This window comes from Salmo salar, chromosome ssa19 (genome assembly GCF_905237065.1).
Source record: "Salmo salar chromosome ssa19, Ssal_v3.1, whole genome shotgun sequence".
NCBI lineage: Eukaryota > Metazoa > Chordata > Actinopteri > Salmoniformes > Salmonidae > Salmo > Salmo salar.
In genome coordinates this window covers 13558843-13581547 of record NC_059460.1, presented here as the reverse complement: position 1 = coordinate 13581547, position 22705 = coordinate 13558843, and the positions used below count along the sequence as shown (strand labels likewise).

The window sequence follows — 22705 nt, the reverse complement described above, 5'->3', positions numbered from 1 at the left end:
AAGTGCCAGCAATTCACTCGCATTTGCTAGTGAAATAAATGAAATGCGAATACGAAAAATAACTGGTCGCATTTGTGCGAGTGTGCTATACATTTAATTCTGCGTCCCATTAGTTGTATTTTCCACGTAACATTACGAGGATCACGCAACCTGATAGACTGTAAATGTGATAATGATCCACGTCACAAAAAGCATTACAAAAGATTAATCAAAAATAAATATAATTATCTTGGCATTAAATGGAGTCGGGAGTTTAGAAGACTGAGCGATGAAGAATGCGTGAGTGTCTGGTATTAGCGATAGAGGCAATGCTTCTAAAATGCTTTTGCACTAGATTTGAGATTTTATCAATTTCTAAAATCTGAAATTATGTATGTGCTGCAAAGAAATACAATAGGCTGCTTTACATAGACTGAAACAGCGGACTCTTCTAAGCTTTGTGTAGCCAGTTTGCGGTCTTTGTCGATGCGATCATTTGTTTTTGTTTCCAAAACGGTTTTGCTTTTAGTGTTGATTAGGAATCGTGTCTAAAAAGCCAATACTTGTGAGCAGGCACTAGTGATTGGCTATGGTTGAGAGGTGACAAGCGTTCCTCTACTATAGAGACTAAATTTGGGGGCATGTGCTAAGAAAAACGTTATAGATAATTATCTCCATTCTACACTGTGCATGTAATCTCCAAGAATAAAGGCCTTTTGTGTGTATTTTCTAATTACATATTGTTAGTGACTTTTACCATGTGTGTAAATGGGATGCTGTCAAGAAAGTATTCCAACCTTTTATAAACTTGATTTGGTACAATTCCATAAATACAATCAGACTCACAAGCAGTGTGTGGACGAGCGTGCGTGCTACTCGTGCGAGTTGAATCTCCAATTTGCCGCGTGCGTTTGGTACTCTAAAAAGTTGGACATGGTTGGCAGGTCTGAAATGGAGAAAATTGTTATGTTCCCATCATCAATCTACACGTAATACATCATCATTGTAAGATTTTTTTTGCTAATTTATATATAAAAAAAACCCTGAAATATCGCATTTACATAAGTATTCAGACCCTTTACTCAGTACTGTGTTCAAGCACATTTGGCACGGATTACAGCATCAAGTCTTCTTGGGTATGACGCTACAAGCTTGGCACATCTGTATTTGGGGAGTCTCTCCCATTCTCTGCAGATCCTCTCAAGCTATGTCAGGTTGGATGGGGAGCATTGCTGCACAGCTATTTTCAGGTCTCTCCAGAGATGTTTGATCGGGTTCAAGTACAGGCTCTGGCTGGGCTGCTCATGGACATTCAGAGACGTGTCCTGAAGCCACTCCTGCGTTGTCTTGGCTGTGTGCTTAGGGTCGTTGTCCTGTTGGAAGGTGAATCTTCGCTCTGGAGCAGGTTTTCATCAAGGATCTCTCTGTACTGCCTCGTTCATCTTTCCCTCAAGCCTGACTAGTCGCCAAGTCCTCGCCGCTGAAAAACATCCCCACAGCATGATGCTGCCACCACCACCAAGCTTCACCGTAGGGATAGTGCCAGGTTTCCTCCAGATGTGACGCTTGGCATTCAGGCCTAAGAGTTCAATCTTGGTTTCATCAGACCAGAGAATCTTGTTTCTCATGGTCTGAGAGTCTTTAGGTGCCTTTTGGCAAACTCCTAGTGTGCCATCATGTGCCTTTTACTGAGGAGTGGCTTCCGTCTGGCCACTCTACCATAAAGGCCTGATTGGTGGAGGGCTGCAGAGATGGTTGTCCTTCTGGAAGGTTCTCCCATCTCCACAGAGGAACTCTAGAGCTCTGTCAGAGTGACCATCGGGTTCTTGGTCACCTCCCTGACCAAGGCCATTCTCCCCCGATTGCTCAGTTTGGCCGGGCGGCTATCTCTAGGAAGAGGCTTGTTGGTTCCAATCTTCTTCCATTTAAGAATGAATGAGGCCACTGTGTTCTTGGGGACCTTCAATGCTGCAGAAATTGTTTTGGTACCCTTCCCCAGATTTGTGCCTCGACACATTCCTGTCTTGGAGCTCAACTGACAATTTCTTGGATCTCATGGCTTGGTTTTTGTTCAGATATGCACTGTCAACTGTGGGACCTTATATAGACAGGTGTGCCTTTCCAAATCATGTCCAGTCAATTGAATTTACCACTGGTGGACTCCATTCAAGTTGTAGAAACATCTCAAGGTTGATCAATGTAAACAGGATGCACCTGAGCTCAATTTAGAGTCTCATAGCAAAGGGTCTGAATACTTATGTAAAAAAGGGAACGGTCTGAATACTTCCCGAAGGTACTGTTGGTGGGTAGTGGATATAGGAGACTATAGGAGCAGGTGCCACCGAGTGTGCATGCACCATCACCCAGCTTTGTTGATGAATGGTTTATGTGAAGATAAGCTGACTGATTAAAGTGTAACAGGAGCATATTCAGTGTTGTCAGCACTCAAACTTTTCCCACTTCTCACACATCGGTTGGATCAGATGGTGTACAAATGCTGATTATTCCATGCTACATGCTGATCCTGTTTGCTTTGCTTCGTGTGTGTCAGGTGAGGACTTCAGTCTGGACCCCTACAGTTGGGACTTTGTAGGGAAGAACCTGGTCTTCATGGCTGTTGAGGGCTTTGTCTATTTCATCATGAACATCCTGATCCAGTACCGCTTCTTCCTGGATCACTGGTAACCAACAGCTTCACTTCACATCTAATATACAAGTCTACATTGCTGTAGTACATAAAAAGATCATCTAATTGGTGAAGCTAATTCATCTTTGTATGGTGTTATTGAATCTGTTGGATCAGAATCGTATGAATCTGTTGACCATTACCAGTTGACTAGTAACTCTATGCATTATTGATGGTGAGAGCAGTCCAGAACAGCACTTCGCCTCTTACCTTAAACCTCTGACCTCTTACCTGTAATAGGATCACAGATTGTAAGATGGATCCCATCACGGAGGAAGATGTGGATGTGGCCCAGGAGAGAGAACGCATCTATAATGGAGGAAGCAAGAATGACATCTTAAAGATTAGAGACCTGACCAAGGTATGCTAACTAACTAACTAACTAACTAACTAACTAACTAACTAACTAACTAACTAACTAACTAACTAACTAACTGACTAACTGACTGACTGACTGACTGACTGACCACTCAGGACTCCTGTGTTATGTGTTTCTTGGTTATTGACTCAATAGTTTGCAGTGTGAACAAGATGGTTATATCTTTCTCAATCTCTTTCTCTTCCTCTCTCTATTTATCTCTAACTACTCTCTCTCTCGCTCTCTCTCTCTCTCTTGCTCTCTCTTGCTCTCTTTCTCTCCTCCCAGACATACATGGGGAAGACTAAGCCGGCTGTGGACAGGATCTGTGTGGGAGTGTCACCTGGGGAGGTCAGTACAGTACCACTCTATACTATAGACCTCTATATAAACTCAGCAAAAAAAGAAATGTCCTCTCACTGTCAACTGCGTTTATTTTCAGCAAACTTAACATGTGTAAATATTTGTATGAACATAACAAGATTCAACAACTGAGACATAAACTGAACAAGTTTCACAGACATGGGACTAACAGAAATGGAACACTATGTCCCTAAACAAAGGGGGGGGGGGGTCAAAATCAAAAGTAACAGTCAGTATCTGGTGTGGCCACCAGCTGCATTAAGTACTGCAGTGCATCTCCTCGTCATGGACTGCACCAGCCCTCACCCTCTGATCCAACAGGTCCCAGATGTGCTCAATGGGATTGATATCCGGGCTCTTCGCTGGCCATGGCAGAACACTGACCTCCCTGTCTTGCAGGAAATCACTAGCAGTATGGCTGGTGGCATTGTCATGCTGGAGGGTCATGTCAGGATGAGCCTGCAGGAAGGGTACCATATGAGGGAGGAGGATGTCTTCCCTGTAACGCACAGTGTTGAGATTGCTTGCAATGACAACATGCTCAGTCCGATGATGCTGTGACACACAGCCCCAGACCATGACGGACCCTCCACCTTCAAATCGATCCCGCTCCAGAGTACAGGCCTCGGTGTAACGTTCATTCCTTCGACGCTCATTCCTCCGACCATCACCCCTGGTGAGACAAAACTGCGACTCGTCAATGAAGAGTACTTTTTGCCAGTCCTGTCTGGTCCAGCGACGGTGGGTTTGTGCCCATAGATGACGTTGTTGCCGCGGATGTCTGGTGAGGACCTGCTTTACAACAGGCCTACAAGCCCTCAGTCCAGCCTCTCTCAGCCTATTGCGGACAGTCTGAGCACTGATGGAGGGATTGTGCATTCCTGGTGTAACTCGGGCAGTTGTTGTTGTCATCCTGTACCTGTCCCACAGGTGTGATGTTCAGATGTACCGATCCTGTGCAGGTGTTGTTACACGTGGTCAGCCACTGCGAGGACAATCAGCTGTCCGTCCTGTCTCCCTGTAGCGCTGTCTTAGGCGTCTCACAGTACGGACATTGCAATTTTTTGCCCTGGCCACATCTGCAGTCCTCATGCCTCCTTGCAGCATGCCTAAGGCAAATTCACGCAGATGAGCAGGGACCCTGGGCATATTTCTTTTGGTGTTTTTCAGAGTCAGTGGAAAGGCCTCTTTAGTGTCCTAAGTTTTCATAACTGTGACCTTAATTGCCTACCGTCTGGAAGTTGTGTCTTAACGACCGTTCCACAGGTGCATGTTCATTAATTGTTTATGGTTCATTGAACAAGCATGGGAAACAGTGTTTAAACCCTTTACAATGAAGATATGTGAAGTTATTTGGATTTTAACAAATTATCTTTGAAAGACAGGGTCCTGAAAAAGGGACGCTTCTTTTTTTGCTGAGTTTAGTACCACAGCTATACAGCACGGGAAGGTGACGCGTAGAGACCCAGTGATAAAATATATTCTCATCATCCTTTTCTCCCCTCCTCTCCCCAGTGCTTTGGGCTCCTGGGTGTGAACGGAGCAGGGAAGACCACCACCTTTAAAATGCTGACCGGAGACACTGATGTCAGCTCAGGAGAAGCCTCTGTCACTGGTCACAGGTACAGGACATGGGGCATTGCCATATTGCCATATGCTTCCTCAATCACAGTTGGCATGATCAATGTTTTTCCCGATGCTGTTGATATCATTAGTAAATAACAGTGGACCTAAAATAGAGCCCTGTGGCACAACAGAGCACAGCTCTAGGCTTTTCACCTGTAATCGTACCCTTCTTCCCTGTCCCTGCAGCATCCTTACCAATATCCTGGACGTGCACCAGAACATGGGCTACTGCCCCCAGTTTGATGCCATAGATGAGCTGCTGACTGGCAGAGAGCACCTCCATCTGTATGCCCGCCTCAGAGGGGTGCCTGAGTCCGAGATCAGCAGGGTGAGGCTGTGGTCAGAGGTCACGGGTTAGGTTCAGAGTTTAGAGGCTAGGGTTAGGGTCATGGTTAGAATAATGAAAGTTTCTGAACTCAAATGAATAGCTATATCCACCTCAGTGTGTGGATATATGTTTATGTTTATCTACCCTTTATTGACCCTGGCCATGAACTCACTCTCCGAGGTTGTCTCAGGGAGAGTTGGGATATGCAAAAAAAACACATTTAATGTGTGAAATAGGACAAATATAAGCACCCACCAAATTACTATTGTTATTATTGTATTATTATTATTATTTATTTATTTAGCCAGGTAGAGGTGGCAAAAATGTGTCCTTCTGCTGTCTCAGGTGGCAGACTGGGCAATTCAGAAGCTGGGTCTGGCTGACTATGCTGGCCACACAGCCGGTACCTACAGCGGCGGCAACAAGAGAAAACTATCCACGGCCATTGCCATGATCGGCTGTCCTCCGCTGGTCCTGCTGGTGAGCTTACCATTACTGGAGTCGTCCGTGGGTCTTCAGTTAGGGGGTTAAGGGGAAATAAGAAATGGTTCTGTATTCTGCTTGTTAGTGTGTATCTGAAGATGTTTCTATGTGTGTTACTATCCAGGACGAGCCCACGACAGGCATGGACCCCCACTCACGTCGTTTCCTGTGGAACTCCATAATGAGTGTAATCCAAGATGGCCGAGCAGTGGTCCTCACCTCACACAGTATGGAGGAGTGTGAGGCTCTGTGTACCCGTCTGGCTATTATGGTCAATGGCACCTTCCAGTGTCTTGGTACCATCCAGCATCTCAAATACAAGTAGGTTCTGTCTCTATTTCCTTCAGATATAGTCACTACTGAAGAGTTTAGTGTGTAGATCTGAAACCGATCTGAAACTGCCTTAATGTTATAGTACAAACTCTAAAAGAAAATACTATTTCCCTGCTGTAATTCATGTACCTTCTTCATCTGTACCCAATTATCTACTATGAGTCTAACCAGCCCTGGATTGTATTGGACTGTGTGTTTTGTAGGTTTGGTGATGGTTACGTGGTCACCATGAAGATCCAGGCCTCCACACCAGGTTGTTCCCCAGACCTGAACCCAGCCGAGGCCTTCATGGAGAGCACCTTCCCTGACTGTGTCCAGAGGGAGAAACACTACAACACTCTGCAGTATGAAATCGCCTCTTCCTCCCTGGCTAGGATCTTCCAGCTGGTCCTGGCCAACAAGGACCGCCTCAATATAGAGGACTACACCGTCTCCCAGACGACACTAGATCAGGTAAACACTCACCTAGTCTTTCTCGCTCAACTTTATTATTGAAGGTCTAGCTAGCGAGACAGAGACTTTGAGTATGGCTCATGAAATAATTACTAAACAGAGATGAATGGACAGCAGCCAGGAAATATATTGTATGTTGTATATTGATTGAAGTTTAGTAAGAAACACCTAAGAAATCTATGGACTTAGGGGTAAAAAAACTACCAAAATACCAATACTTGCACCCTCCATTGTTAGTATTTGATGTAACAAATAGAGTACCTCTCAATATTTGCATCTATTGATAAGCGAAGTAAATATAGATGGAATTGAAACCATCGAATTCTGACACCGTTTCTCAAGTTGTGCGGCCATGTGTTAAATAGACTCCTGCGTCACCCACATTCTTACACGTCAGCCATCTTCTATCCAGTGTCATTTTTCCTCATGCCATCTTGCAGGACTTCAAAGGATAATAGGCTGACTTTTTTGGATCCTCATTCTGTGAAATTCTGTGAATGTAAGATGTTTATTCTCTGTGTGTATCCCCCCAGGTATCATGTTCTTTTGTCATTTTTATCCAAGGTTAATAAGCGTCCATTTTGGTTCTTCACTGTGTTTATTCCCTGGTGTATCTCTCTCCTCTCTCCAGGTGTTTGTGAACTTTGCCAAGCAGCAGTCAGGAGAGGACAACGGCATGGTGCTACACCCAAGGGCCGCTGGGGCACGGAGAAAAGAAATCAAGGTCACACCCCTAAGTTGTCTGGGGAAATGAACCATTCCTTCCCACACGCGCACACACACACACACACAAGCGTGTGTGCGTAAACACTCGCACACACCCACACACATGCACGCGTAAACACACACATACACACACACACACCAGAAACCCAGACAGGAAGAGTTGTCTGGGGAATTGAACGCTCCTAGAAGACTACGTGGAGGATAGTGGAGGGAGGTTGACTAGTTGGTGACACTACTGGTGACTGGTGAGAGACTAGTTGGTGACACTACTGGTGACTGGTGAGAGACTAGTTGGTGACACTACTGGTGACTGGTGAGAGACTAGTTGGTGACACTACTGGTGACTGGTGAGAGACTAGTTGGTGACACTACTGGTGACTGGTGAGAGACGAGTTGGTGACACTACTGGTGACTGGTGAGAGACTAGTTGGTGACACTACTGGTGACTGGTGAGAGACGAGTTGGTGACACTACTGGTGACTGGTGAGAGACTAGTTGGTGACACTACTGGTGACTGGTGAGAGACTAGTTGGTGACACTACTGGTGACTGGTGAGAGACTAGTTGGTGACACTACTGGTGACTGGTGAGAGACTAGTTGGTGACACTACTGGTGACTGGTGAGAGACGAGTTGGTGACACTACTGGTGACTGGTGAGAGACGAGTTGGTGACACTACTGGTGACTGGTGAGAGACTGATTGAAAGAAGAAACTTATTCCCAGCAGTTGCAGCGCTACATTTCTGCAAGAAAAATGTAACATTGAACTGTTACCAAAAACAAAGCCTGTATCCGCTTCATATGCTCGTATACTGCCAAGGAAGATGATCTGTTTTGTTTGGCCTTTGTTTTTTTGATAAATGAAAATCTACTAGTGCAATATAGAATTTGACTGTAAAAATACATTTGCTGTTATTGAATTCATATTGAAATGAGGATCTGATTTTGTAAGCTTATATGTACTGTTCAAACATTGCGCTTCCTTGTGTGTATACAATTTTAAAGTTCTATGCAAATGGCTGATAAATGATTAGTTTGCAAATCAGAGATTATTTTTTCAAAAAATATATATATGAATTGTCTCTGCAATAATAATAATTTCCAATAAATATTTTCTGTAAACACTGATTGATTCTTTGTGAAATATGCATGACTCTCCTTTTAGATACATTGACATGATAGAAGACTTATCTTTGAAACGATCCAAATGATTTATTTGATATTTACACTTTGTATACAAAACGAGTTTGGCTATAATTTGTACAGTATGTAAACAGTACCTGTTGCATCTAGTAACACCTGAGAATTTGACAGATTGTAGTTATCTTGAACGATATATAAAGTAATACATTACTGAATTATCCTCAACTGTCTGACAAAGTTAAAACCATCAGGTTGCTCGTTACATTCAAACATGTACAGCTTCATTGTAGAGGGGGAAATAATCAGTTTGAAAACTTAGACATCTGCAAGTCCTATGTCCCATTGGCCTGTTTCTAGGACACTTCTCAGTTAAACTCAGCTTTCCCTACTGAAAATAGCCCCGTTACACTTCAGTCATAATAAAGACGTCCTTAACAGGTATATCATATCAAGTTACACACACACACACACACACACACACACACACACACACACACACACACACACACACACACACATTTCCTCTAGGAAATGCGCAATAACTTATTACTAAATAATATGGTAGATTATATAGAACTTCAATCATATATTCATAACTTCATAGTTTTCGGATGATTTCCACTCTCTGTAGACTAAGAATGCCAACAATTGTCGGAACATTCAGTAGCTGCATTGTAACAGTCAATCAATCAATCATGATCAGTAACAGGACTAATACCAATAACTCCTTAATATAGCTGTGTTTCAATGATTGAACTAAACATTATCAATGCAGAAATTCTCACTAGCAGTTCATCAACAGTATTATTGAGATGAGACATTCCTTTCTGTCAATTCACTATTATATATTCATTAAAAGTTCATCCACACGTCAACAATACTCCATGTCTATGAATCTTTAACACGGTTCGTTTGCTCCTCTTTCTAAGACAATGGCATAGTCTATCCTTGCATAGTGGTTGTTGAAAAGATAACAGACCATTGCCATGGCGATAGATGAAGGAGCAGTGGGTCTTCTTGCTTTGTGAGAAACACAGTGACCCACTGATCATCACAACCTTTCAAGCTGGCTGAAGCCCCCAATACTCCAGTCAGAATGGTAAACCTTTGTAGCGTGCTCAGAGGAGGAGCGGGATGATTGGCATGCGCAGGTGAGGGTAGTCCTTAAACTCCCTGGAGTAGGTTTTATGCTTCCCTTTGGCCCAGATGGTCATCTGGATGAAAGCTAAGAAGGTGAACAAGGCCACTGTGGAGAGACGGAAAAATAATAGAGCGTGTATTGTACCTTAGTGGAAACAAAGTGCAACACACAAACGAGTTGTGTATATAAAATGCCTGGGTGATTAAAATGGGCAACATATTAATTAGATATGGGAAATAAAGTTGAAACTAGAAAATGCTTCAAATATGAATCAACTGACCTGGTAGACACTGGGTCATGACAGAGAAACTCGCCCAGGCTCCTACCTAAATATAAGAAATACAGATATTTTGTTACTCCATTGATATTCCATATTATTAACAGACATGTGTGACTCTTCGCGACTAGCAAACATTGATAATTCCATAAACCTCTGCTATATAGTCACAACACATTATTATAGGGCTCCCAAGTGGCGCAGCGGTCTAAGGCACTGCATGACAGTGCTAGAGGTGTCACTACAGACCCTGGTTCAATACCAGGCTGTATCACAACCGGCTGTGATTGGGATTCCCATAGGGCGGCGCACAATTTTCCCAGCATCGTCCGGGTTTGGCCGGGGTAGGCCGTCATTGTAAATAATAATTTGTTCTTAACTGACTTGCCTAGTTGAGTAAAACATATCCTTCAGCCTTACCTCATAGGTATAATTGGGGCAGGACACGAAGAAGAACAGCCATGTGAATGGGTTCTTCGTCGGGTGAGGGAACTTTCTGCACTTGGGCCCACCTTCTGCCTTGAGGTTATTCAGGGCCACGTGAATGGAGAAATTCCCTAACTCACAGAGCTGCAGTCAAAACACAAACACATATCGGGTTCACACACGTCCAAGTCATCTAAAAATAATGATGTCTCATGTTTATGACCTCATTGGGTGTCTGTCAGCAATACATACCACAAATATGGCCAGTGCATAGTTCACTTGCATATCCCCATACGCTGTGGAGAGACATAAGCCAGTGGTTCGTTTAGATGTTTTGGTGAGCCCACAATAATTCTTATTATTGTGATGTGGTGTACCAATTTATGGAGTACAGGAGATACTGTAAGTCTTGTTGAGGCATTGAGTGGTACGTCTGAATGATAGAGGACTTACATGGTGGTGTATACAGTGGATGGTTGATGTAGAAGGCTAACCATGCTGAGAAGGCCCAGTAATAAACACAGTTCTGACAGAAAGAGAGGTAAACACCAGTAAGCATACTGTCAAATTGGCAGTGTTTCAAGTCAAAGTCATATGTTATTATTGTCAAATATTTCTATGGCATGTCTATGCTATAATCAGAGAATTATACTGTTCCAGTGTATAATAAGCCTTTGATAAGACAATGGCAGAACATCACTGTATGTTTTGTATTGAGAATTTGAGGAGCAGTAGTTGTTATTGACAATATACTGTAAAGTACATGACCCTAATGTAAAGGAGCACTGTAAAGTATGATAGTAGTACTATAAAGTACATGACTCTAATGTAAAGGAGCACTTTAAAGTATGATAGTAGTACTGTAAAATATATGACCCTTATGTAATGGAGCACTGTAAAGTATGATAGTAGTACTATAAATGACATGACTCTAATGTAAAGGAGCACTGTAAATAAAGTATGATAGTAGTACTGTAAAATATATGACCCTTATGTAAAGGAGCACTGTAAAGTATGATAGTAGTAGTATAAAGTACATGACTCTAATGTAAAGGAGCACTGTAAAGTATGATAGTAGTACTACAAATTACATGACTCTAATGTAAAGGAGCACTATAAAGTACCTGACTCTAATGTAAAGGAGCACTGTAAAGTATGATAGTAAGTACTATAAATGACATGACTCTAATGTAAAGTAGCTCAAGTCAAAGTGAAACAGTGTTCTGGAGTATGTGGTCCATACCCTGACTATAGTCCTGAGAGGCATGGTACCATGGGAGAACCGGTGCACAAAGATAGTCTCAATCAACCTCTTGATGTAGTGGCAGGTGTGACAGGCACAGGCTAGTCTGAAGGAGAGAATATAGAGAGAAAGACAAAGAGAAGATAATCAAGAAGATAGGAAGGAAGATAGTCAGGTGGGGAGAGAGAGAAAGGTAAGGATAAGAGAGGGGAGGGGGATGGAGGCAAAGAAAGAGAAAGACAGACAGACGGACAGACAGACAGACAGACAGACAGACAGACAGACAGACAGACAGACAGACGTTGGATTTAGATATTAGCTATAACTGATCAGTTTATTACTGGGTGTGTTAGTGACTGACTTACGTGACCACTGAGTAGGGGCTGGAGGTGAACGCATCCTGGTGTGAGTAGATGTACGGCGCTCGGAAATAGAACAGGAGGTAGATAAACAGAGGACCAATGTACTCCGCTAAAAACACCTGCCAATAGAAGAAAAGGGTTAAGATGTCCAAGATGTCATTACACACGTCAAATAAACATGAGACTTGAAAGAAGCGGCTCATGTCAAATATCAACGTTAATAAGAGTCTGATGGGGGACTGCAGTTTGACTCTATAGTATGTCACAGCCTCTTACCATTGTCCACCCAACCTGTGGACCCAGGTCCTTAAAATATATGGTTGCTGTGGTCCCAACAGGTAGGTTTTGTAATACATCATCATCTCTCAGTGATTTTCCTTCTGAAAAAACATTAGAAACAAGACCTCGTGAAAATGAACTGCAGAGATTGGTTGTCCTGCTCCTTTTCTCACAGAGCAAGGACTTCATTTTCCATGTAAAATGTATTGGATTCTAAGAATATTTCTCTATTAGAACCAAGTCATTGTTCATGTTCTCTTGTCCTACAAGCTCAGCTAGGTGACCTTACTCCTGACCTGTTACATGGAAGAATAATTGAATGTAATTTTAGTGTAAGCTCAACAGGGCAGATATTGACCCATTTAGCTACAGTGTTTTCTGCTAAATGAGATTGCATAACGGTAGACCTTTTCTCTTCAGTAATAAGCTACAGTGGGAAGAAAAAGTATGTGAACCCTTTAGAATTACCTGGATTTCTGCATAAATTGGTCATAAAATTGTATCTGATCTTCATCTAAGTCACAACAAAAAACAAACACAGTCTGCTTAAACTAATAACACACAAACAATTATAATTGTTCATGTCTTTATTGAAACACCGTGTAAACATTCACAGTGCAGGGTGGAAAAAGTATGTGAACCCTTGGATTTAATAACTGGTTGACCCTCCTTTGGCAGCAATAACCTTAACCAAACATTTTCTGTAGTTGCAGATCGGACCTGCACAACGGTCAGGAGGAATTTTGGACCATTCCTCTTTACAATACTGTTTCAGTTCCACAATATTCTTGGGATGTCTGGTGTGATCCGCTCTCTTGAGGTCATGCCACAGCATCTCAATCGGGTTGAGGTCAGGACTCGGACTGGGCCACTCCAGAAGCCATTTTTTCTTCTGTTGAAGCCATTCTGTTGTTGATTTACTTCTGTCTTTTGGGTTGTTGTCCTGTTGAATCACCTAACTTCTGTTGAGCTTCAATTGGACGGACAGATAGCCTTACATTTTCCTGCAAAATGTCTTGATACATTTGTGAATTCATTTTTCCGTGGATGAAAACCTCTTCCAGGCCCTGAGGCAGCAAAGCAGCCTCAAACCATGATGCTCCCTCCACCATAGATTACAGTTAGGAAGAGGTTTTGATGTTGTTGTGCTGTGCCTTTTTTTCTCCACACATAGTATTGTGTGTTCCTTCCAAACAACACAGCTTTAGTTGAATGTCCCCATAATATTTTGCCAGTAGCACTGTGGAACATCCAGGTGCTCTTTTGCGAACTTCAGACGTGCAGCAATGTTTTTTTGGACAGCAGTGGCTTCTTCCGTGGTGTCCTCCCATGAACACAATTCTTGTTTAGTGTTGGACGTATTGTAGACTCGTCAACAGAGATGTTAGCAGAGATTTCTGTAAGTCTTTAGCTGACACTAGGATTCTTCTTAATCTTCTTAACCTCATTGAGCATTCTGCTCTGTGCTCTTCCAGTCATCTTTGCAGGACGGCCACTCCTAGGGAGAGTAGCAACAGTGCTGAAATTGCTCCATTTATAGACAAGTTGTCTTACCGTGACTGGCTTTTAGAGATACTTTTGTAACCCTTTCCAGCTTCATGCTGGAAAGATTCTTAATCTTAGGTCTTCTGACATCTTTTGTTTGAGACATGGTTCACATCAGGCAATGCACCTTGTGAGTAGCAAACTCACATTTTGTGAGTGTTTTTTATGGGGCAGGGCAGCTCTAACCAAAATCTCCAATCTCGTCTCATTGATTCGACTCTAGGTTAGTTGACTCCTGACTTCAATTAGCTTTTGCAGAGAAGTCATTAGCCTAGGGGTTCATATACTTTTCCCAACCTACACTGTGAATGTTTAAATTATGTATTCAATATAGACAAGAAAAATACAATAATTTGCGTGTTATTAGTTTAAGCACACTGTGTTTGTCTATTGTTGTGACTTAGATGACGATCAGATACAATTTTATGTCAAATTTATGTAATTCCAAAGGGTTCACATACTTTTTCTTGCCACTGTATATTAAGAGTGTACATGCTAGTTTACAACCTAATGATCATGATCTCACAGCCTACTCCAGCCAGTTGTGCGCCACCCTATGGGACTCCCAATCACAGCCAGATGTGATACAGCCTGGATTTGAACCAGGTACTATAGTGACACCTCTTGCACTGAGATGCAGCGTCTTAGACCACTGCGCCACTCGGGAGCCCAAATCATTTTTGTTTCAGCTTTTAACTTTGTAGATTGTATTGTATTAAATATCCAATTCAATCAAATCTCTAAAAACAAATGTGGATGTAAAACTGAGTAACTCAACCCTCTGCTGTAGTTCAGATTGATAGTACTAGTAATCTAAGCACAAACATTATTCACTTACTGGGGTCGAGCTTGAGGTCCTGTCTGGCTGGATACAACTGTTGATCTGACACACACACACACACACACACACACACACACAGTTTCATTTGACTGCAGGCCTAGTAGTAAGTCATCAGAATGGAGTAGACTTCAGCTGTAGTGTTCTCATTGCCTCTGACAGTTCCAGGCTCACTAGACATAGCATCTAGTCAGTCTGGCTACACACATGGACTATATAACTTCTAGACTAGATTATAAGTCAACAAACACATACACGACTTGTGAAAAAGACTCTTGATTTCTCCTATTGTAGCATGGGGCTCCACCTGGAAATAGAGACCAAATATCAGTGATATGAGTATAAGTAACACCAACATATTAAAATACTCCCATGATAAGCTAGATGTTCAAGCTCATGCTATTTGTACTGTAATTCATGCTATTTGTACTGTAATTCATGCACTTGTTATAGACTTCTGAATATCCTGAATGTTTTGTCAGGACTAATAGCCAGGGTGTGGGCTGTAACCTACCTTATCTAGAAAACAAAGCTGTTGCCTGGTCCTGCCATCCAGTACCTCCACCTGTGGGAGAGAAAACCTGGTGAGTGACATCAAACAGTATACAGTAGCTAGTAAGCAGCATGTACCACTTCTGGACATTACACAATGCCTACAGGAGGACTGGCACATCAAAACGTTCAGTATATGTGTCAGTAAATCAGGAAGTGTCAGTGTGATAATCTGTTGATAGCATCGAGACCTGTCCGCTGACTGCGCTGACTCATCAACACTTCCCAGAAGTAACACCCTGACCTTAGTCAGCCTCACTCTCAAGAAGCAGAAGACGAAGACAAAGAAAAAGATGAAGAAGGTTCAACGCAGCTTTCTTAGTGGCTTCTTCAAGTAATACCCAGGTTTCTGTCTCTCTTAGCATAGTGAGTATTCAATCATACCTTCACCATTGTCATGGAAAGCCACAGAGATCACGTTTTCTGGCTCGATTTGTCCAAATTGAAGTTGAGAGGACAGCTTGCATCTAATTCTTCATCCAGTCAAACTGTCTTTGAGTCAACATCTTACCAACTGTCCCCTGACACCACCAGATAGCTCCACTCAAGCCAATATTGATAATCTCACCCAGGAGCACCCTTCAGTCACAGCATGGCTACCTGTATTATGACATGACCTTCAGAAACCAAACGTGTAGGTCGAAAAGAGAATCCTTCCTTTTTTAAGATGGGTGACTTTACGAACTGGTCCAAGTCTAGAAGGATGCGTCGGGTCTGGCGGAGGTTGCAGTGGAAGCAGATCTTTTTAATCTAAATTAGCCTTTGTCAGGTGGTGATCTACTGTATATGCACAGAAAGGCCCGTCGGCAGGCGGCTGCAATCTGCCCTGAAAGCACTCGGTGCTCCATCCATAGTGTGGAGCTCAGCAGAGCTGTCGTATCTGAATTGCTCTTTTACTGGATAGTGTAATAACCCTCTAATGGATACCTAAAGATTTGCTGAATGCACAGCTAAAGAAAAGAGAGAGGGGGAGAGGGAGAAGGAGAGCGAGAGAGAGAAAGAGAGAGGGGGGGAGGGGTGGAGAGAGCGAGAGGTCCACCAAGGATGGACGAAGAGTCGATTAAATCCTCACCCCTGCTTGCCTGTGATGTAATGTTTTGACGTTATGATGTGCTATTGCATCAGAGAGTTATCATAACTGCATTACAGGGGTGTTTGTTTGTCCTGCTGATGGTGTGCGAGGAGGGTCAGGGGTGTCATCAGCGCGGTGTCGTGTAAAACAGTTTGTACTCAGTGTCGTGGTGCCCCTGTCAATCCAATTATCATAGATGTCTCTCCCCTCTCAGGGGGACACAAGGCTCTGCTGATGGAGGACGGTGAGAGACAGCGAGAGAGAGAGAGAGAGAGAGAGAGAGTAAGAGAGCGAGAAAGAGCGAGAAAGAGCGAGAAAGAGCGAGAGAGAGAGAGAGTGAGAGAGAGAGAGATGGAGAGAGTGCGCGCACGTGCTAGAGTGCAAAGTCGTGCTAGTGTCAAACCAGAGAGATGCGAGAAAGACAAGCCGGTAAATGTAAAAGTCCTGTAGTTGCTGATCTACAACCTACACAGAATAGTTGTTATGTAAAACCATATCTTAACCTGTTAGGGCTAGGGGGCAGCATTTGCACGTCTGGATAAAAAAAATGTACCCGATTTAATCTGGTTACTAATCCTACCCAGTAACTAGAATATGCATATACTTATTATATATGGATAGAAAACACTCTAAAGTTTCTAAAACTGTTTGAATGGTGTCTGTGAGTATAACAGAACTCATTTGGCAGGCAAAACCCTGAGACATTTTCTGACAGGAAGTGGATACCTGATGTGTTGTATTACCTTTAAACCTATCCCATTGAAAAACACAGGGGCTGAGGAATATTTTGGCACTTCCTATTGCTTCCACTAGATGTCACCAGCCTTTACAAAGTGTTTTGAGTCTTCTGGAGGGAGATCTGACCGAACAAGAGCCATGGAACGATGATGTCCCATTAGACACCTGGCGCGCGAGTTCATGTTGGGTACCCTCGTTCCAATACGTTATAAAAGAGTATGCATTCGTCCACCTTGAATATTATTCATGTTCTGGTTAAAAAAGGCCCTAATGATTTATGCTATACAACGTTTGACATGTTTGAACGAACGTAAATATATTTTTTTCCCCTCGTTCATGACGAGAAGTCCGGCTGGCTTAGATCATGTGCTAACAAGACGGAGATTTTTGGACATAAATGATGAGCTTTTTTGAACAAAACTACATTCGTTATGGACCTGTGATACCTGGAAGTGACATCTGATGAAGAGAATCAAAGGTAATGGATTATTTACATAGTATTTTCGATTTTAGATCTCCCCAACATGACGTCTAGTCTGTATCGCAACGCTATTTTTCTGGGCGCAGTGCTCAGATTATTGCAAAGTGTGATTTCCCAGTAAGGTTATTTTTAAATCTGGCAAGTTGATTGCGTTCAAGAGATGTAAATCTATAATTCTTTAAATGACAATATAATATTTTACCAATGTTTTCTAATTTTAATTATTTAATTTGTGACGCTGACTTGACTGCCGGTTATTGGAGGGAAACGATTTCCTCAACATCAATGCCATAGTAAAACGCTGTTTTTGGATATAAATATGAACTTGATAGAACTAAAAATGCATGCATTGTCTAACATAATGTCCTAGGAGTGTCATCTGATGGAGATTGTAAAAGGTTAGTGCATCATTTTAGCTGGTTTTATGGTTTTGGTGACCCTGTCTTTGAATTGACAAAACATTACACACAACTCTTGTAAATGTACTGTCCTAACATACTCTAAATTTATGCTTTCGCCGTAAAACCTTTTTGAAATCGTAAAACGTGGTTAGATTAAGGAGATGTTTATCTTTCAAAGGGTGTAAAATAGTTGTATGTTTGAAAAATGTGAATTTTGACATTTATTTGGATTCAAATTTGCCGCTCTTGAAATGCACCTGCTGTTGATGGAGTGCACCACGGGTGGCACGCTAGCGTCCCACCTAGCCCATAGAGGATAACTGACCATAAGGGAATGACAATTGTATTGAAGGCAATAGTAAATGGCGTAGCACATAGGTGTATTCACTTTGCATTGCCTACTCCAGGCCGCTCACGCAGAGATACTAAATGATTGAGATGTCTATTCTCTCTTTAAAAGCTGTCAGACCCCTCCCCTGGCCAGACAATGACTGTTGTTGTAAATCAGCTCTTTTTTCAATCAGGAGCAGTTGATTTCCATGCTCTCCCTACTGACAGCCTGCCTTAAATCTGCCCTAGCCTCCACTCCAGCTGCTGTAAATACACTAGTAATGATGAGTGATGAACAAGGCCTTCCCAGCAACACACTCTAAGTAATGGCTGACAGATCCACTGATGTCTCTGAGTGCTGGAGCTAGTGTTTTAGTTAAAGATGCTTTAGTGTTCTAGCTAAAACATCGGGACTGATGGATGACTTTACATTTTAGTCATTTAGAGACACTCTTATCCAGAGCAACTAGGGTTAAGTGCTTTGTTCAAGGACACATCAACAGATGTTTCATCTATTCAGCTCAAGGATTTGAACCAGCAACCTGTTAGTTACTGGCCTACACTCTTAACTGTTAGGCTACCTCACCCCCAGAGGTAGCCTAACAGATTTCTGTGTCAAATTGTCTATTGGCGCATTAACCATGATTCCATTCAAATATTTTTATGCACGTCAAGTACCTATCGGAAAAATAACTTGCGTCCGGCCTGATGGAAACAGCAAATTGTCATTAAACTTTCTTAAATATCAATAAAACAAAATACATTTGACGGGTGGACATTTTTTTGTTGGTTAAATCATTCGATTAATGGCAGTGGAAACAATTGTTTGTGTAATTATTGAAAAAAGAACTATCATGTCACGGTAAATTTGCAGTCACGCGATGCTATGTTGTGTGGTCCTCCCATTACTACTTGCAAAAGCATACAGTTTATTAGGCTACAGAGGAAATAAGTTCTAACAAACGTCACAGGGTGGTGAAAGTGCACGTTGGTGAGCTTGACGCCCTTTCCAATAAATATTGAAGTCTTATTATGCTAGTGACATAATGATTGGCGCTTGGCTGACAATTGACAACTAAAAATGATCTGACTCTTAACCATAATCTCATTATGTAGCCTACCCTGAGCTTTTAGCTCCCAACTGGGCACACACTGGTTGAATCAAAGTTGTTTCAATGAAATGACGTTGAACCAACGCTGAATAGACGTCGAATTTACGTCTGTCCCCAGTGGGTAGAGTGCATGTGCCAAGACCAGAGTGGGCACATTAAATGGTTTTGGCACATATTTTGCTGTTTATTGCAATACTTTTTTTACCAAAACCATAGGCAGAGAAATGGGATGGAAAACCAAGAACTTCTGTTTTTTATTCGGCAAATAGAAAGTTATATGACAAAGTGCTTTTTATGCGCACTGCGTTATTACACACAGGTTTTGATGGAACAAGCCAGTTTGACGGAAACACACCGCTACCGTTAAAATGTACATATTTTTTGGTGCGAATATTTGAAAATGTTTCAAGAAATAGATGGAAACGTAGCTATTGTTAAACAAATGCAATATACATTACAGTGATTCTTCCGATGTTCCGCTGCACGATATAAAGAAAGAACAAATATTAATACATAATATCAGTAGATATGTTTAACCAAACAATAATCCCTAAACAAAAATAAGTAAATAAAATAGATACATTTAAGTAAATGAAACAAAAAAGGCATCTAGAAATATTACCATGGCTAATGCTAATATTAGCCTATCAGCACAACACTAACATGACATAAGCAAAGTATAAATTCACTAATGCTAGTCTGCTGTCTTGGGGTTGCCTTTCACCATTGTGGTCTTTACTTAATAATTATCTAACGAGACGGATACTTGAAGGTGCTGGAGCTGGTGTTTTTGCTAAAGATGTTTTAGTGTTCTAGCTAAAACACTAGGAGTAATGAATTCATTCATTCATTTACAAAAAAAAAATGTATGTGTCAAATTGCCTATTGGCAACCCATCCCTCACAGGATTATTTGACACATTGTTAAACAAATATATAATATAATTACAGTTCTTCTGATCTTCCGCTGACACGCATAAATAAAGAAAAAATATCAATAGATAATTACAGTAGATACAGTTAATAACCAAACAATTACCCTCAAACTAAAATAAGTACATAAAAGTTATTCATCACACAGGTGCCAGGTGATAAATATAAGTAAATTAAACATGGCTAACGCTAATATTAGCCTGTTATTACTAATGACATAAACAAGTACCAAGTAAACTAATGCTAGTTTGCTCTCTTTGAGTTGCCTTTCACCTCGTGCTCTTTATTTTAACTAATATCTTACGAGACGGATACTTGAGGTTTCTCTCCCTAATGTTGTTTATCTCTAGACTAGACCACAGCAATGGGAATGCGTGTTAATTTAGCATGTGTCTTCCCTGTAACTCTGACTAGCTCTGAGAACATGCCAGTGGGAGGCTATAAATCAGGCAAATGACAGACCTGTTGCTCTAGTACTCAATTACACATGCGCTTATTTATGATTAGACCACAGAGAGAGAACTAGCTAGCCTAGCAGACATGCTAATAGAGTTAGCCCAGCTAGCATGGCAGCAGCAATATGCTGTAACTCCAAGTCAATGAATGCTAAAGCTAATGCCATTATTATTGAATAGATTAGATGTGACATTACCGGTCACCCCATGGCTCAGGGGCCCCGTGCAAGGCCATTGGAGGAAACTGAACCGTTTCACATAGTCATAATGGGGATTCACAGAATTATAATGAGACCACAGACCAAGGAGGATTTCTCCGAATATTAAAGTCAGACTGCTGTGCTGTCCATTTTATTGCAAAGGTTGTCGCAATTAGAATAAGAAAAGGCCATCAAGTGTGATAGAAGATTATACAAAAAGCTAAACGTGAGAAGCATCTATTTTTACCCAGACAGATCAACAATTTGTCAGATTGATTGCAATGAAATACAATTAGACACAATTCTAGTGAAAATCAATGCAGCAATGCTAACTAGCAGTGCAGGGAAGTTTCTCAAATGTAGTCACTCATCTACACACTTTTCTATAATTGACCACCATCACTCTGTTTGGACTGATGTGACCCAGTATCATTCTAATGGTCATGACCTTTCTTGACCCACTTCTTGACTCAGACTTCCGTTCTTCTTCATTAGCGTTCACATAAATAATGCTTAATTCGGCTGAGGCCTCTTATAAGAGGTTTCAAACGTCTGTGTTTTTGACACACTATAGTGTTGTAGGGGACTCTCAGAAAACAACAAATACAATAACAGTCCTATTATGCGTATCACACACCTCCTGTAGTCATGATAACGGCAATGAATATTCAACTTTATAAACGGAACTATTTTCCACATGCCACCAGCACCATGTCAAAAATGTGTTTAAAACACTTCACTTAAAATAGGATTTTAAACTGTTGTGGACCCCTATATGTTCAAGTATACATTCAAATGCCAGTCTTACCTCAAAGAAGGTGGTTCTGCTCATATTGTAGGTTTATACAGTATGTCCTTCTCCTATGTTCCTTAGTACAAGTGCCCCTCACACCTCACACACTCAGAAGGAGCAGCTCCTTCCCTTCCCGTGACAATCCCAGCACTGACCCCCTCCTCTCCTTCCTCTCCCTCCTCTCCCTCCTTCCCTCCCTTCATCTCCCTTTCTCTCACTCCCTGCCCTCACTGCTCATCTGTTCATCTGAGAGTAGCACCACAGGCACCACAGGCACTCCAGAAACACAGCACCCTCAATTTCTCTCCCTCCCTCTCTCGCTCCCCCTCATCCCTCTCTTCTACTCGATGCCAGGGAACTTGGGGAAGCCCTTGGCAGGGTCCAGGCTGACAAAAATAGAAAAAGTATTCGCCAAGTTATAGTTAGGAATGTATCTGGGCTGCAAATTACTGCTGCTTTGCCTGCTGTGAGAAAAAAGAGAGAGAGAGAAGAGAGAGAGAGAAGAGAGAGAAAGAGAGAGAGAGAGAGAGAAGAGAGAGAGAGAAGAGAGAGAGAGAGGAGATAGAGAGAAGAGAGAGAAAGAGAGAGAGAGAAGAGAGAGACAGAGAGAGAGAGAGAAGAGAGAGAGCGAGAGAGAGAGAGAGAGAGAGAAAGAGAGAAGCAGGCAGAAACACATGCTGCAGCGAGAGGAACCCTGCAGAATCCTACAGGAACAGTGACGACTCCTTTCACCACAGCACCCTTGATGCCACCTGCTTAAGGAGAGAGTTATGGTGTAGCTAGCCCCCCTGTGCCCCTTTCTGTTTATCTGTGTCAGCAGAAGATAATCCCAGTGGACCAGAAGGAAACATCTGGTCTATGCCTGGCACTGGATGGATGTACTCGGTCACTTGTTCCTACATTGACTAAGCAGTACATTTAACATAGATTATTCTATTCTTCTTGTGCATACTATTCTGGAAGGTCATGGTGCATAATCTACCAGCTCTCTAATTGAATATCTTTGGGATATAAAAAGATAGCAATTATAAAGCCCCAGTACAGTACATTA

The 22705-nt window shown here is 42.0% G+C and overlaps 2 protein-coding genes across 3 annotated transcripts in view; one reads left to right on the top strand and one right to left on the bottom strand.

The window, feature by feature from the left end:
- The window catches only part of LOC106578496 (retinal-specific phospholipid-transporting ATPase ABCA4-like), a 70740-nt gene extending 62278 nt beyond the window's left edge, over positions 1–8462 (top strand). For both annotated transcript variants that reach the window (XM_045702108.1, XM_045702107.1), the window contains 9 exons: positions 2531–2660; positions 2906–3026; positions 3312–3374; positions 4902–5008; positions 5199–5340; positions 5686–5820; positions 5948–6144; positions 6360–6609; positions 7241–8462. In XM_045702108.1, the coding sequence (XP_045558064.1) occupies positions 2531–2660; positions 2906–3026; positions 3312–3374; positions 4902–5008; positions 5199–5340; positions 5686–5820; positions 5948–6144; positions 6360–6609; positions 7241–7363 (1268 nt within the window). In that variant the 3' untranslated portion in view covers positions 7364–8462. The remainder of the gene's footprint in view (positions 1–2530; positions 2661–2905; positions 3027–3311; positions 3375–4901; positions 5009–5198; positions 5341–5685; positions 5821–5947; positions 6145–6359; positions 6610–7240) is intronic.
- A 59-nt stretch (positions 8463–8521) lies between these two features.
- tecrl2a (trans-2,3-enoyl-CoA reductase-like 2a) lies at positions 8522–21926 on the bottom strand. The gene is made up of 12 exons (XM_045702106.1): positions 21670–21926; positions 15103–15153; positions 14844–14895; positions 14589–14633; positions 12203–12306; positions 11930–12045; positions 11565–11670; positions 10775–10847; positions 10574–10617; positions 10316–10465; positions 9899–9944; positions 8522–9723 (listed from the first exon to the last, which is right to left on the bottom strand). The coding sequence occupies exons 1-12, from the start codon at positions 21691–21693 to the stop codon at positions 9596–9598; spliced, it is 939 nt and encodes a 312-aa protein (XP_045558062.1). The 5' UTR covers positions 21694–21926; the 3' UTR covers positions 8522–9595.
- Between the last annotated feature and the right edge of the window lie 779 nt (positions 21927–22705).